Genomic DNA, 12,632 nt, shown 5'->3' on the forward strand with positions numbered 1-12,632 from the left:
GGGGGTTGATTTTTCTTATATGTTGGGTCTATTTAGCCTCAGGATAGTTTGTAACTTTTGAGCACTGGTACCTGCAAGAACTTTCAAGTTCTATCGGCAGGTGACAATTTCTAACTGCTGTGTGGCTGGGTTTTTTTATGATGTTTATTAATCTTAAGACTCTGCAGGTTTGGCCACTGAGTAGGGCCAATATTTATATTTTTGTTTAGCTGTTATCTGGAGAATTTAGCTAAGTCTACTGGTTGCAGTACAACTGTTCTACACCCAACGTACATATTTAAGCCCAGTTCCTGAAAAGATCCACGTGAGCAAACCTCTGTGAGGTCAGTGCTACACAGTCAAAAAAGTCTAATCCGAAACCCTGAAGCTAACTCAAAGACTCCTATTGACTTTAAACAGCTTTCAGTCAATGCCAAAGATTCACATAAACAACAAGGCGCCCTGTGGGAGGAGGTATTGTTTCATGGTCTCTGTGTATATAATGTCTTCTGCAGTTTCCAGGGCATGCATCCGATGAAGTGAGCTGTAGCTCACGAAAGCTCATGCTCAAATAAATTGGTTAGTCTCTAAGGTGCCACCAGTCCTCCTTTTCTGAAAGACTAAAGAGTCACATGTATGGCTGGGTCCCCTTACAGGCCTGAGGATTGAAGCTGTAAGATCTTCAGGCCAGGGACGCTGTTTTTATTTGAAACAGTTCCATGAACACTACCGGTGCCTAGCAAATAAGGAGACTGTTTACACTCATGTTAACGACAGCCTCCAAGCGCAAGGGCAGCACACGTGTGCGAAAGGAGTCTTGCAGCACTTCCCCCCCAGCCAGGGGGACGTGGTTCTTCGGGGAGATCCATGCGAGGCAGGGCCACTGTCCTCCCGCGTTCGCAGACAGCTGGAACAAAGAGGCGCCTCCCATCATCGGGGCACTGGTTAATTGAGGAAGCCTTTTCTTTTCCTGCCTCACGAGCGGCCAGCGTGCAAGGATCAGGCGTCCGGCCCTTTGCAAGGCGGGCGGCCCAGCCAGTGCAATCTTGAAGCCGTGTGGCAACTTCGCGAGCACGGCCCCAAACCCTCCCCGCTGCGTCCCCCGGGGGCCGGGGCAGTTACAAGCCGAACTGCGGGGCGAGCGCTGACGCCGCGGGTGGCCACGCACGAGCAGGGGCACGCGTGGCTCCGCCGGATCGGGCCCTGGCCCCGGCCCCGGCGCCGTGCCGCGCCGCGCCGTGGCGGCCTCTAGATGGTGCTCGGGGCCCCGGCTGCCGCTTGGCAGCTCGGAGCGGGGCTGCCTCCTCCCCCTCTGAGCTCAGTTCCTGCTGCCCTGCGTCTCCCCGGGCTGCTGGGCTCGCCTGGGTGCCGAGCTCGCCGCCAGCATGTCTTCCAACGCCAGCCTGAGCAGCATGCAGCGACTGGTGGAGCAGCTCAAGCTGGAGGCGGGGGTGGAGAGGATCAAGGTGAGCGCCCCCGGCAAGGGGGCGGCTTGCCCGCAAAGCGGGTGGGGAGGGCTGGGCTCCGGTGGCCCGCTGCGAAACCGGAGGCCAGTGGCAAGGAAAGCGGGCGAGCAGCGTGGCTCTGGTTTGCGGGGCTCAGTCCCCTTTTGGGACTTGGCTGGGGGGGGTCCAGCCACCACTCTGCTAGCTCCCACCACCCAGCCTAGGGTGGCCAGAGGTCGCCACATTAGGGGCTTTGTCTGATATAAGACTCTGTGCCCTCCCCCTCCCAGAAAAGAAGTGTCCCGATTTTTTTCACACTCGCTCTCTGGTCACCCTATGCCAGTCTCCGACAGCAGCGGCCCCTGCACCCAGAGGCGAGGAAAGGGCGATGACGACTAACTCTGCAGAGATCGGGGGGGGGGGGGGGGGGGGGGGGCGAGCCACTGATGGACGCAGCTGTGAGGGGTGGGAACCCAGGGATGCTGTTGGTCTCGGCCTATGGCTCTAGGTTCTCTTCTGTAACAGGCTCCGCTCCTTTGGGCAGCACAAACTCAGCAGCTCCTCTCTTCAGCTGACAGGGGCATTTGGGGAAAGAGATCCCTGCTCCCCAGCCTTGCTGCACTGCAAGGATCAGTTGGTGGGACAGGGCTGGAGCTTTGTGATCAGGCTTTCATCACCTGGCGGGGTCAAAAAAGGGCCTTCTTACAGCGATTGTAGGTTCGACAAGGCCGCCGAGGGGCTAGCTGCTTCTGGGCACAACTTGGTTCCCAGGCGGGTGGGCTCATCTAGGGTGGGGGCCTTCTGATCTGGGATCCGGAGAAATACCTTCAGGTCTGGTGGCTTCTGTTTATGTTACAAAGAGAACGTCGCCAACAGCTGGCATGGAAGTCTCATCAAACCAATGGCCCAGTTGCCCCCACCCCCCCAGATCTGTGGTAGTTTACAAGGGAAAAAAGCCATCAGTTGATTGCACTTTTTAACATGGGCTTATTTTCTGTTGTTCCGTAGGGTTTGGTGTTAAATAAAATGAGCTGCCCCTTCCTGAGCTAGCTCAGTAGGACAGAAGTAGGCAAGGACTTGGCCAAGCCCCAGGCTGGTGGGAAGAGCAAACTTGGAGAAAGCTATGGGGCGGAGAGGTCCTTCAGCAGTCTGTGCCAGCTTACCTTTATTTATCTACATGGGGTAGAGGGAGTTAATTTTCTTCAGTTTGCGGTATTTTGATAAACGACTGGGAGAGAGTGATTGAATGATGTACTTCTGGGGACAGGTTCTGAGCCTTGGATGCAGCATGCGGGGTGTCTGCCAATCCAACTCATCAGTGTGGCAGGAGAGCATTTCCTAGGAAAAAAGGCTATAATGAATAATATAGCAGACCCTCATTAATTCTTGTTGCTGATCCACAAACATGATAATCTAGACCTCAAACCTGATGATCTCACCCACTTCCAATTAGACTTGAATAGAGAGGCTGTAATGATGCCTGCCAATTCCTAGATGTGTGTATGTTTGTTTTTATAATTATTTCTTTTATAAAATCCTGCCAACAAAAAGACTTGTTTTATAGCTGGTGATCATTTTAGAATTACAAGTTCCACAGTAGCTTTGATAAAGGAACTCTTTCAAGCTATGTGCAAAGTCCAACCGTGTTTCAGGCTGTAAAGCAATGAAAGTCAAATTAATTTGTATCCAGGATTTTCCTCCTCTCTCATCACCCCAAGTGTGCACACAAACTTACACTGCCCAGTTCATAAAACAGGCTTATCTTGAAATCAGATTTGAATACAGCTTCAATACTTTAAATGGTAGCTGTTTAGCCAGCTATTTTATAAATAAGAAACAGCTGAGACTAGATTTTTCTAATTTATGCTCATCTGCTTCGCAGTGAAAGTGGCAAGTGCATAACTCCCTGACCTGTACAATTACATGATGAAAGTAAGGTGGTATTTTAACATCAATGCACCATTCTCTCTAATACATTTACTAATATAACCAAGAAGGCTTATCAGTAATTAAAACTAAACAATAGTAGTTAAAATGACAAAGTACATGTGGACTGATTCAGTAACAGGGATCATAGTTTATCATTTGTTTGCTTGCATGTTCATTCATTACATTTGGGAATCTGCAATGAATAGCCTGGTCAACAGTACAGATGTGCCCAGGTCTTCTGTATTGTAGCAGTGCAATATTGTCTGTTACTGTTGAGGGTGCCTAAGCATTTCCATTCCAATTTTCTGTTTTCAACTCTCGATAACATTAACCCACCAGGCAGAAATTTCCAGCCTTGTTCTTTGTTGGAAGATGTTTGGATTGTTTATTGGGCTCTCTGGTTTTATTTGTTGGACTTCTTCTAAAAAAAAAAAATCAGACTAATTTTCTCTTAGCAAGATAATTTGATCACAGAGCAGTAAAATAGGCACAAAAAGAGGAAACACCAAGGAAGAGAATATAATGATGAAATAACATGCAGGGGGATTTTAAAAGATGCTGAGCTGTGTGGGAGAAAAGAGAGCTTTTTTTGGCTGTTCAGAGTATGTGATGAATTAGCAGAGGGAAATCCACCCCCATGATTGCATGCTCTGTTAGGGTTTTTGCCCCTCTCTCCAGATGAGTGCCCAGGGAGCAAGACTTTCGCAAAGGAGGAGCCTGGTCAGAAAGTGACACCTACGTACAGGGACGTGCACAAGGGGGGCGGCTGGGCTGAGCACACTTATTGCCATCTGCTGAAATGTGATAGATTAGGGAGTGAGGGGGGGAAATGTACATTTGGCTTGCATTGAGAACGCACAAGCCATAGTGACAGATGGCCCTGCTACTGAACACTACTAACCTGTGTCACAGAGACTGCTACTGCACTGTTGCCACACGCAAGGTGTGCGCCTCCTTCAGACATAGTTATCAACAGCAGTAGGATATACATGGCTCCTTGCTCATCGGCTGGCTGCAGAGTTTGCCTGTGTCAGCAAAGGTAGGCAGAAGAGGGCTGCAGAATGGTGCTGAGCACTGTACAACATGGCATATGCAGGACACACTCTGCTAATTACTCCATAGTAGAGCACTGTCTAGCCCTGCCCTTATCTTCTGCACTTTGGTATTGACATAGGGCACTTAAATAGGCCAATTAGTTCTTTGGGTGCATGGTGCCACAACAGGAAAGGGTCCAGTTTTCAGGCTTCTCAGTAGCGACTGGTGCTGCAGTCCAGAGAATGGCATGGCTCGGAAATGATGGGGCCGGTCCCAGGAAGGGACTGAGAAAGAATAAGAAACCCTTCAGGCATTCCAGAAGGGGAGTCTCCATGATCAGGGAGAATGGCAATCAGTCAGAGTCACTTCTCCATTGCCTCTTGGGTGAGGCTGCCTCAAGCATCTCTGAGGCTCTGAACACAGCGTGGTGGGAGGAGATACTCAGAAAAATTAATATTGTAGGGGAGTGGTGGCTGGCAATGAATAGAACAGATCCCAAAAAGGGAACTGAGTAAGAGGGAAGAGAAAAGCCACACCGTGTGCTTGGGAATGCTGCTGGATCTGACAGTCTGAGAATGGCAGCAAGCTCACCAGGCCCTAGGGATGGAGGGTCAGGGCCGTCCTTAGGCATATGCAGCTGCCTAGGGCACCTGAAAATTTGGGGCACCTGTGGGTCTTAGTGTCCACCCTCCCGCAACTTCCTGTCCCTGTTCTGACCCTTCCTGCAGGCACCCACCACGGCTGGCTGCTGCAGCCTGGTGAATCTTCCTCTGGAGGGGATTTAGTCGTTAAAAATGAAAAAGCCTCCAGCCTGCCAGACCTATTAGCTCAACATTGAAACTTAAAGAGCCATTCAAGCGGTAGTGAAGCCATTTAACAGGCATTTGCCAACCCCCAGGTATATACTGTAAGTTTCTGAATTTCCTGACCAAAACAGTTGTGCATTACCATAATATTTACTCAGAACATGTTAGTCTACAGGACCTTAGTTTAAAATTTGCTTTAAAAATATTTCATTAGTGTGTTGCTGAAGATTATGAAATCACATCTCTTAAAAAATCCTTGCCTAGATTTTTAGATGCACAATCTGAGTATTCATCTTTAGCCTTAAATGCTTGGATCTTCAGAATATAGTTTTTTTAATAAATCCTTCAAAAGACCACCTGCATCTAAAATACACACGCGAGCCCAGGCTGCCATTGGGCATCAGGGCACCAGTTTAATAATACTGCATAGAGCCCCCTAAATCCTAAGGATGGCTCTGTGGATGTGGGTCACTGTCCCAATCCCGCAAGTAAACCCCTCCAATCCCCTCGTCTGGGAGCACTGGGGCGCCGCACAGAGAGCGAGAGCTATATTCCCTGAGCTCAGAAAAAGGCCTAATGGGTAGCTTCAAGTGAGGATGTCGCACTTGGTGATTGGGGACTCCAGTTAGTGTTCTCCAATACCGCCCTTTGGCGGACTAAAATCCTACCAGGCTGGCTGGCAGACAGACACCCTGTCCTTAAACATTTCCTGGATCCACGCTGCTGTCTGCATCCTTGACATCTGATTTTTGAATCTCTCTCTGTCCAGCTCCAAAAGTTGCACAGGCTAACCAGCCTGTTGTCTAAGACGGTAGCATGGATGCCTCAGGCTCTTCAATACCTTCCGTCTCCTGAGCTTGCTTCAGACCTGTCAGGCCACTCCTCTTCAGGTGCCTATATCTAGATTTAGGAGATTAACTTGAGGCACCGAAGCTTGATAATTTTGACCTAAATTTCATTTTTTAAGGGAGGTTCAAATTTTAAGCCCTTCACTCTGCCCCTGCTGCTATCCTATGTCTTGCCTGATTTGTCTTCTCTTATTTAGCGTGTAAGCTCTTTGGGATGGGAACGATGTTTGCCATGGTGGGAAGCGCTGTGTACGTTGCTATGTGACTATTTTGTAATAAAGTACACCGGAAAATTGAATTGCTTCTGTGTGGCACAATGGAACTTGAATTCTGTGGCACCAACACCTACATTCCACACGCTGCTGTGGCTCAGAATTGAAAATACTCGTTGATGTAAAACGTAGCGTCTGTCTCGCCAGAGCTTTGCGCGTTTGAATCTGCGTTATTTTAATCGGCACTTTTCGCTTTGGGAGCTGGCTTGGCTGCTTTCCCACTCTGTGTGATAATGGTTACTAAAAAGAGGAACTATGTAGTAGATGTCAGGGAATGAACTGGTTTCCCCTCTGTATGAGGGTATTTCTTTTTCCTTGTACAGGTCTCTCAGGCAGCCGCAGAACTTCAGCAGTATTGTATGCAGAACGCCTGCAAAGATGCCCTGCTCATAGGAGTTCCTGCTGGGAGCAATCCTTTCCGGGAGCCGAGATCCTGTGCTTTACTCTGAAGTCAGGTATGGTAGCAACAACAGAAGTCGTATATGCTACCTGCTGTAAACCCAAAGCCCTAGAAATGACAAGTTTCCATTAGGTCCTCTTACATACATACCAATAATACCTCTTTTCTAGCAAAGTGCTTACTTTTTTTCTACTCTGGCCCTCTGGGCACTAGAGTTAAAACATGTTTCTCCCTCTGGACGTCCCTCTTCTCTTCTTTTGCTTGTTGGCAGATACGGTGTCTGTAGCTATTTTTAAAACGAGCCTTCAGCAACAGCAGGATGTTGGGTGCATAATCGATTTGATTCTCTGCACTTCAGATAAGACCCTCCTTCATTTTGGAGTCTGGGAAGGGTTTAGAGATCAAAGGCAGCAGGCGTTGATGGCACGCTTCCAAGTTAGCTTTTATCTTCTCCCGCTGTAACTGTAGATTGTTTCTACTCAGCGGTGCTCACAATCCCCGTTCCTCCATTGGCAGTGACCAGGGAAAAGGCAGCTACCTCCACTTGAGGGTAGGAAACTGTCCCTCCAGAGGAGCATGGCGGACTACCAAAATGGCCAGTAAGGGACCCAGTTCCCCTTCCCCCAAAGTTGAGTCATCTCCCTATGGGAGGTGGCCTTCACATTACATTCACAGGTTTCAGAGGAACAGCCGTGTTAGTCTGTATTCACAAAAAGAAAAGGAGGACTTGTGGCACCTTAGAGACTAACCAATTTATTTGAGCATGAGCTTTCGTGAGCTACAGCTCACTTCATCAGATGTTTACCGTTTCCACGGTAAACATCTGATGAAGTGAGCTGTAGCTCACGAAAGCTCATGCTCAAATAAATTGGTTAGTCTCTAAGGTGCCACAAGTCCTCCTTTTCTTATTACATTCACAGTGGTTTAGAAATGAATATTGTCTAGGAAGTGATTTCAGGGGGTGCTTTCTTCCAGCAGATATTGCATTGATGATGAGGTACCATTTTAGCAGATCAGTTATCTGGGGATAGGAGGGAAATTTAGAGGAAGGATTGACTGTGCAGTAAACTTAAGCATACATGGTTGATTCTGTTGACCCAATAATAGATCATCCAGTTTCTAATTAACTTAAGCACAGCATTTAACATGTTCCATGCCATTTGCAGTCTTTCAAACATACCGTTTTTCCTGTTACTTCACACCCTTTAACTCTCTTCAGCTTTTGATGATGGACCTGGTAGTGCATCAAATGGAACTGCATTCTTGATTAGTTTCTTTGCTAACTAACACAGTCCCAAAAGAGGCTGCACGCGGCTTGAAAGAAACAAATGAAGCTGGAGCATTGGCACTGATTTAAATAACTCTCCGCATGTTACAACACTTTTCGACTTGCATGTTGTATTGCAGTTCACTTAGGCTTTGTCTACACTAGGCTTTTTCCCACCATTGTGACAGCTGGCGCAGCCATGAGAGATGGCAGCCATGGAGGGCCTAGTGTAGACTGGTAACCACTGTCATCGTTGACCTGCTCTGAGCAAGTCTAAACAATGTGGTTCACTCACCAGCAGCAACCTGAACGCTGTCTACACTAGTGCTCCCTGCATTGCCGGCCCTGCTGGTAGTAACAGTGGGAATATTAAGAAAAAAACTGAGTGCAGACAAATCATTAGGGTCCAATCCTGCAAAGGTATTCGCACCTATGTGTTTATTCCCATCCGTAGTCATATGGACAGCCCTGGTACTACAAGGGTGTGAGTAATTCTTTGTAGGATCAAGCCTTTGTGTCTTGCCTAAAAATCTTACATAGCACAGTCATCATGTTTAATGTAAGAGCAGCCATCCTCATAATTCTTTAAAAGTGACAAATAAGGTGGTAACCCCTAGTAGGGAGGGTAAATAAATTACCACGACAGGAGGACTGATGAGAGTCCCATTTACTTGCTCTTTGTTAGAGGACACTGTCAACTTGAAATCTATTTGGTTTAATTGGTACTTTTGTCCCTCTGCCAAATTTTGTGCTTTTAAAAATCACATTTTCCTATTTTTTTAAATATTTGTTTTCTCCGCTGGAGCTGTGTCAAAGTAAAAGCTCCTGGAGCCAATGGGTCATCGGGCTGACATGGTTAAGGCACATCTGTTTCATAGCCAGTGGCACACAAGGGAGTGGTGTGGTCAGCATCATGTCTGACTATCTTTGGCTACTCTAACCCTATGGATCAGGCACTATTTTGCAGGTGGGTGAACTAGAGGTGGCCTTTCATTGTGAGATTGAGAGAGACTCAAACCTGCGACCTTCACCATTCAGCCAACCCACCTCTGTGGATCTGGGTGAAAGAGGGGAAATTGACTGAGGAAAAAGTGCAACTGGTGGCTCAAAATGCTATCAAATGCACAAACAGAAAAATATTTTTTCGTTTCTCTTTGTTACAATAATCTTAGGTGTCCCTGCAAATGTGATATTTAGGATGACAGTGACTCTTCTATTTTCTGTTCCTTTTATGAGGTTGCCATTCTACTTGTGTATATGTGTTTCTAGGACTTAACTCAGATGGAGTCAAGAAATTAAAGTATCATATGGTTACATTGGCCTGTCAAGATACAGGATTTTTCTCCTGTTTGAGGAGTAAGAGCCCAGTATATGATTTATTGCAAGCATTCCAGAAGTACATAAATGGGTACTGGGTTTTATGTCTTTCTTCTTTTGCTAATAGACCAATATTTCATAGCACTTTTGTTACTGCTTCATGAGGATAAAATGGCAAGGACAAATTTTACAGTATTCCAGGAAGCTAGCACCCAACAGTGGCTCATTTAACCTAACCCACCGTGAAGAGGGTTCTGTGTTACAGCTTGTGAGAAGAATTTATTAAAGAAGAAAACCAAAGACAGCCTTTAATAAACCTCTTCTCCCTTTTGTAGGGAACGTCGGTGGAGAGTTTTCTTCAAGCATGAAATGAATAACAGCTGCCTTTCCTTCTCAAGAAAACACGATCTCTGTGCCCTACTTTTTCTGTGGCCAAACCAATCTCCTGGATATTTATCAGTCTATTCTGGAGTATCAGTAGTTCACTAGATCTTTTGCTAATATGTGTAAAGTATTTTATATGAGAAAGCGCTCTTAATAACTGAGTTAACATTGTTTCCATAGTTACTACGCAAGGTTATTTAATGATGAGGTTGTTTACATTTTAGAAAGGAAAAATATTTTAAACATTTTACCAAATAACTTCCCCCCCCCCGCCCTTAATAATTGTGATGCCTGGATTAAGGATTTTTCTACACACTTAAATTAAATTGCCTCTTCCTCTTACCCACGCTTGGTATTTACATTTTCAGAACAGACACCCACCAAGTGCACGTTGAAATACACAAGAACCCTCTTTTAGTAAGAGAACAGTGTTGCCAAATGGAAAGGTGTTTTTGTTTTGTTTTTTTAAAATTTTTAAGACTTGGGAGCTAACTCAGACTGCTTTCCAGCTGCCTTTAAATCAGTATGTGATGTCTTTTATAGAAATTGCCTGACAGTATGTAGCACAGACTTGATTCTTAGGACACATTCACTACAGAATGTCCAACCTGTTTACTCTCTTTCTTATTTGTGCTTCTCAAGATATTGCTTTGTTGGAGTTTTCTTAACAGATGTTTAAGATATGGTTAACAATATTCACAGAACACTAGAAAAACAAGAATGCAAATTGAGTTCACACTCAGAATTATCAAGGCTTGAAATACACAACTCATTAAGCCTCTATGAGTGTATAATGTTGTTGGTTGTGTGCCTTTGGTTTTTTACAGAGCACTTTTACAAGACCCTGCTTATTTTTTTTAATAGTTTTTCATTTTGTTTACTCTCCAGTGTTTGTATTAATCTTTTAGAAGCTTGGAAATAAAATTCTTTTCCCTACTGCCCTTGACCTTTGTTTTATTATAAGGAAGAGGAGACCTGTTTGTTCATCAGAGGATTTTCTGATTTAGATATGGGAAGGAGGGCTCATGAATTACGCGGCATTTAGGGCTGCATAGGTTAGTGCAGGAATCCAGAAAAGTTTGTCTCCTGTTAATAGAAAAGCAGTAGTTATAGATGTTTAACTTCTTTGTGTGAATAAGGGAAGGCATCATAATCCAATTTATAAGAAGAAATGTGCACAGAGTATTTCATATGAAAGGTGCGTATGATTCCTTAGAGTGAAATTTTCAAAGGGGACTAAGGGATTTGAACACTCACTTCCAATTAATGTCACTGGGAACTGGGCATCCAAATCCCATAGGATCTCACCCTGCATCTTTCACAAATACCTTCATTCTGGTGAGGTACGGAAGAGGAGTGTACTAGTTTAGTGCCTATGTATATGCCCTGCCAATGTGAACTCTGCTTCCTTCCACAGGAAAGAATTTATGGACTTCTTTCCACTCCCAGCCACGATGCTCCGTTCTGTTCTTATCTATCTTAGGTCGCCTGAACATCTCACAGTTGTTAGTGTCTATACCTCACAATGCTGCTGCAATGCAGGGAAATTCTATGATCCCCATTGTGCAGACGGATATCTGAGGCCCAGAGGGAAAAAGTGACTTGCTCAAATTTAGGTAGTTTGTGACGGAGCAGGACCCTCACAAGACCATTCTTCCTCATCAGTGTGTTATACCAAAAAAATAAAAACCAGCAGGATCTTATTAAAGGGAATAAGACAAAATGCCACATTTATTATGAATACAGAAAGAATCATAGTAAGCAGTTAGTTATAGCTATAACATGCCATTCAATTTCATATTTATTCACACATTCATTCATATACACACACACAGGTTCTTCAAGGTTAATATCATTGTTACCAGCCTTAGAGTTGCTCGTGCCAAGCCACTGGCCAGGTGGCCTGGACACGAGGAGAGAGCAGGGCTTTCTCAGATGTACATCTGATGCTCCTGGAAGTTGGTTTGCAGAATCAGACCCCAAAGTTCTCAGTTTCTAGAGAACATTTTTATAGGAATTTCTTCCTATGCCAGTCTATGGGAATTGCTTCATCATGCTGTTGCTGAATCAATCAGCAGATGGCACATTTCTGACGGCTCCATGCTGCCAGATGTTATCTTGTTCTTCGGTTCTCCCATCCTTGAGGCTGTTGGGTGGATTCCACTCTGCCCTCCGGGGGAGGGGGGGGTCCTCTGGTTGTTTCCACTTGACGCCTTCTTCAGCTGATTGACACTGGATTCTTAGGCTGGCACCTCCCTGATCATTTACTATCCACACCAAGCATCCATCCACATACATCCTCTATCTCTATTTTAATCACAGTTGTTAACAAAGCGAGATAAATACAACAAAAGGGCGGGGAGTCTCTGTGTGCTGTTTCTGTCGTGACAAAGTCTGGACAGGCTCTGAGTCTCCCTGTGTGAACAGTTGTTACAAAGTATTGCTTTGAGAACAGACTCTGTCTTAGGATGTACTAACACAATTAGCAGCTTGCAAGTTTCACACAGAGAGGGAGAGAAACAGTAAAACCAAGAACCAATAGACCTCTTAATTAGTAATACCCTGGAATTTAAACGATAGGGAATCAAACTCATTTGTGAATTTAAGACAGAACTTCTTTAATATGATCCAACAAGTGCCTCCCGTTTGTACGATACAACCCAATAGCCTATAGAAAGATAGGAAATTTGCCAGTCCTCAGGTATATTCCACCTGGAAAGTAAGCAAATTACAAATAACTTGGGTCTATCATTGAACTGTGACCATTCGACTTGGTTGAGGGTTGGTGGTATTGACTGCAAGGTGACAGGCTCAGAGAAAAAGATGCAGTGTGGTGCCATGAGGTAGGTGTTTTCTGCACGAGTGGAAGAAAAATAGGGACAGAGTCATCAAGGATGAGTTGGGCAACATGGGTTGCCCAAAAAATCACTAGTGAATTCTGTGTTAACAT

The 12,632-nt window shown here is 45.4% G+C and overlaps 1 protein-coding gene across 1 annotated transcript; it reads left to right on the forward strand.

The window, feature by feature from the left end:
- Window positions 1–1,258: 1,258 nt before the first annotated feature.
- Window positions 1,259–10,621, forward strand: GNG10 (G protein subunit gamma 10). Its single transcript, XM_073345621.1, has 3 exons — window positions 1,259–1,445; window positions 6,638–6,769; window positions 9,634–10,621. Exons 1-2 carry the CDS (start codon window positions 1,365–1,367, stop codon window positions 6,761–6,763), a joined length of 207 nt encoding a protein of 68 aa, XP_073201722.1. The 5' UTR covers window positions 1,259–1,364; the 3' UTR covers window positions 6,764–6,769; window positions 9,634–10,621.
- The last annotated feature ends 2,011 nt before the right edge of the window (window positions 10,622–12,632 follow it).

This window comes from Lepidochelys kempii, chromosome 5, assembly GCF_965140265.1.
Source record: "Lepidochelys kempii isolate rLepKem1 chromosome 5, rLepKem1.hap2, whole genome shotgun sequence".
Lineage (NCBI taxonomy): Eukaryota > Metazoa > Chordata > Testudines > Cheloniidae > Lepidochelys > Lepidochelys kempii.

What these genes read in the sequence shown, in the direction of transcription:
- GNG10 (XM_073345621.1), top strand. Translation starts at nt 1,365, where the DNA reads ATGTCTTCCAACGCCAGCCTGAGCAGCATGCAGCGACTGGTGGAGCAG. An exon ending in CGGGGGTGGAGAGGATCAAG is followed by an intron (nt 1,446 to 6,637) that starts GTGAGCGCCCCC and finishes TTCCTTGTACAG; the next exon opens with GTCTCTCAGGCAGCCGCAGA.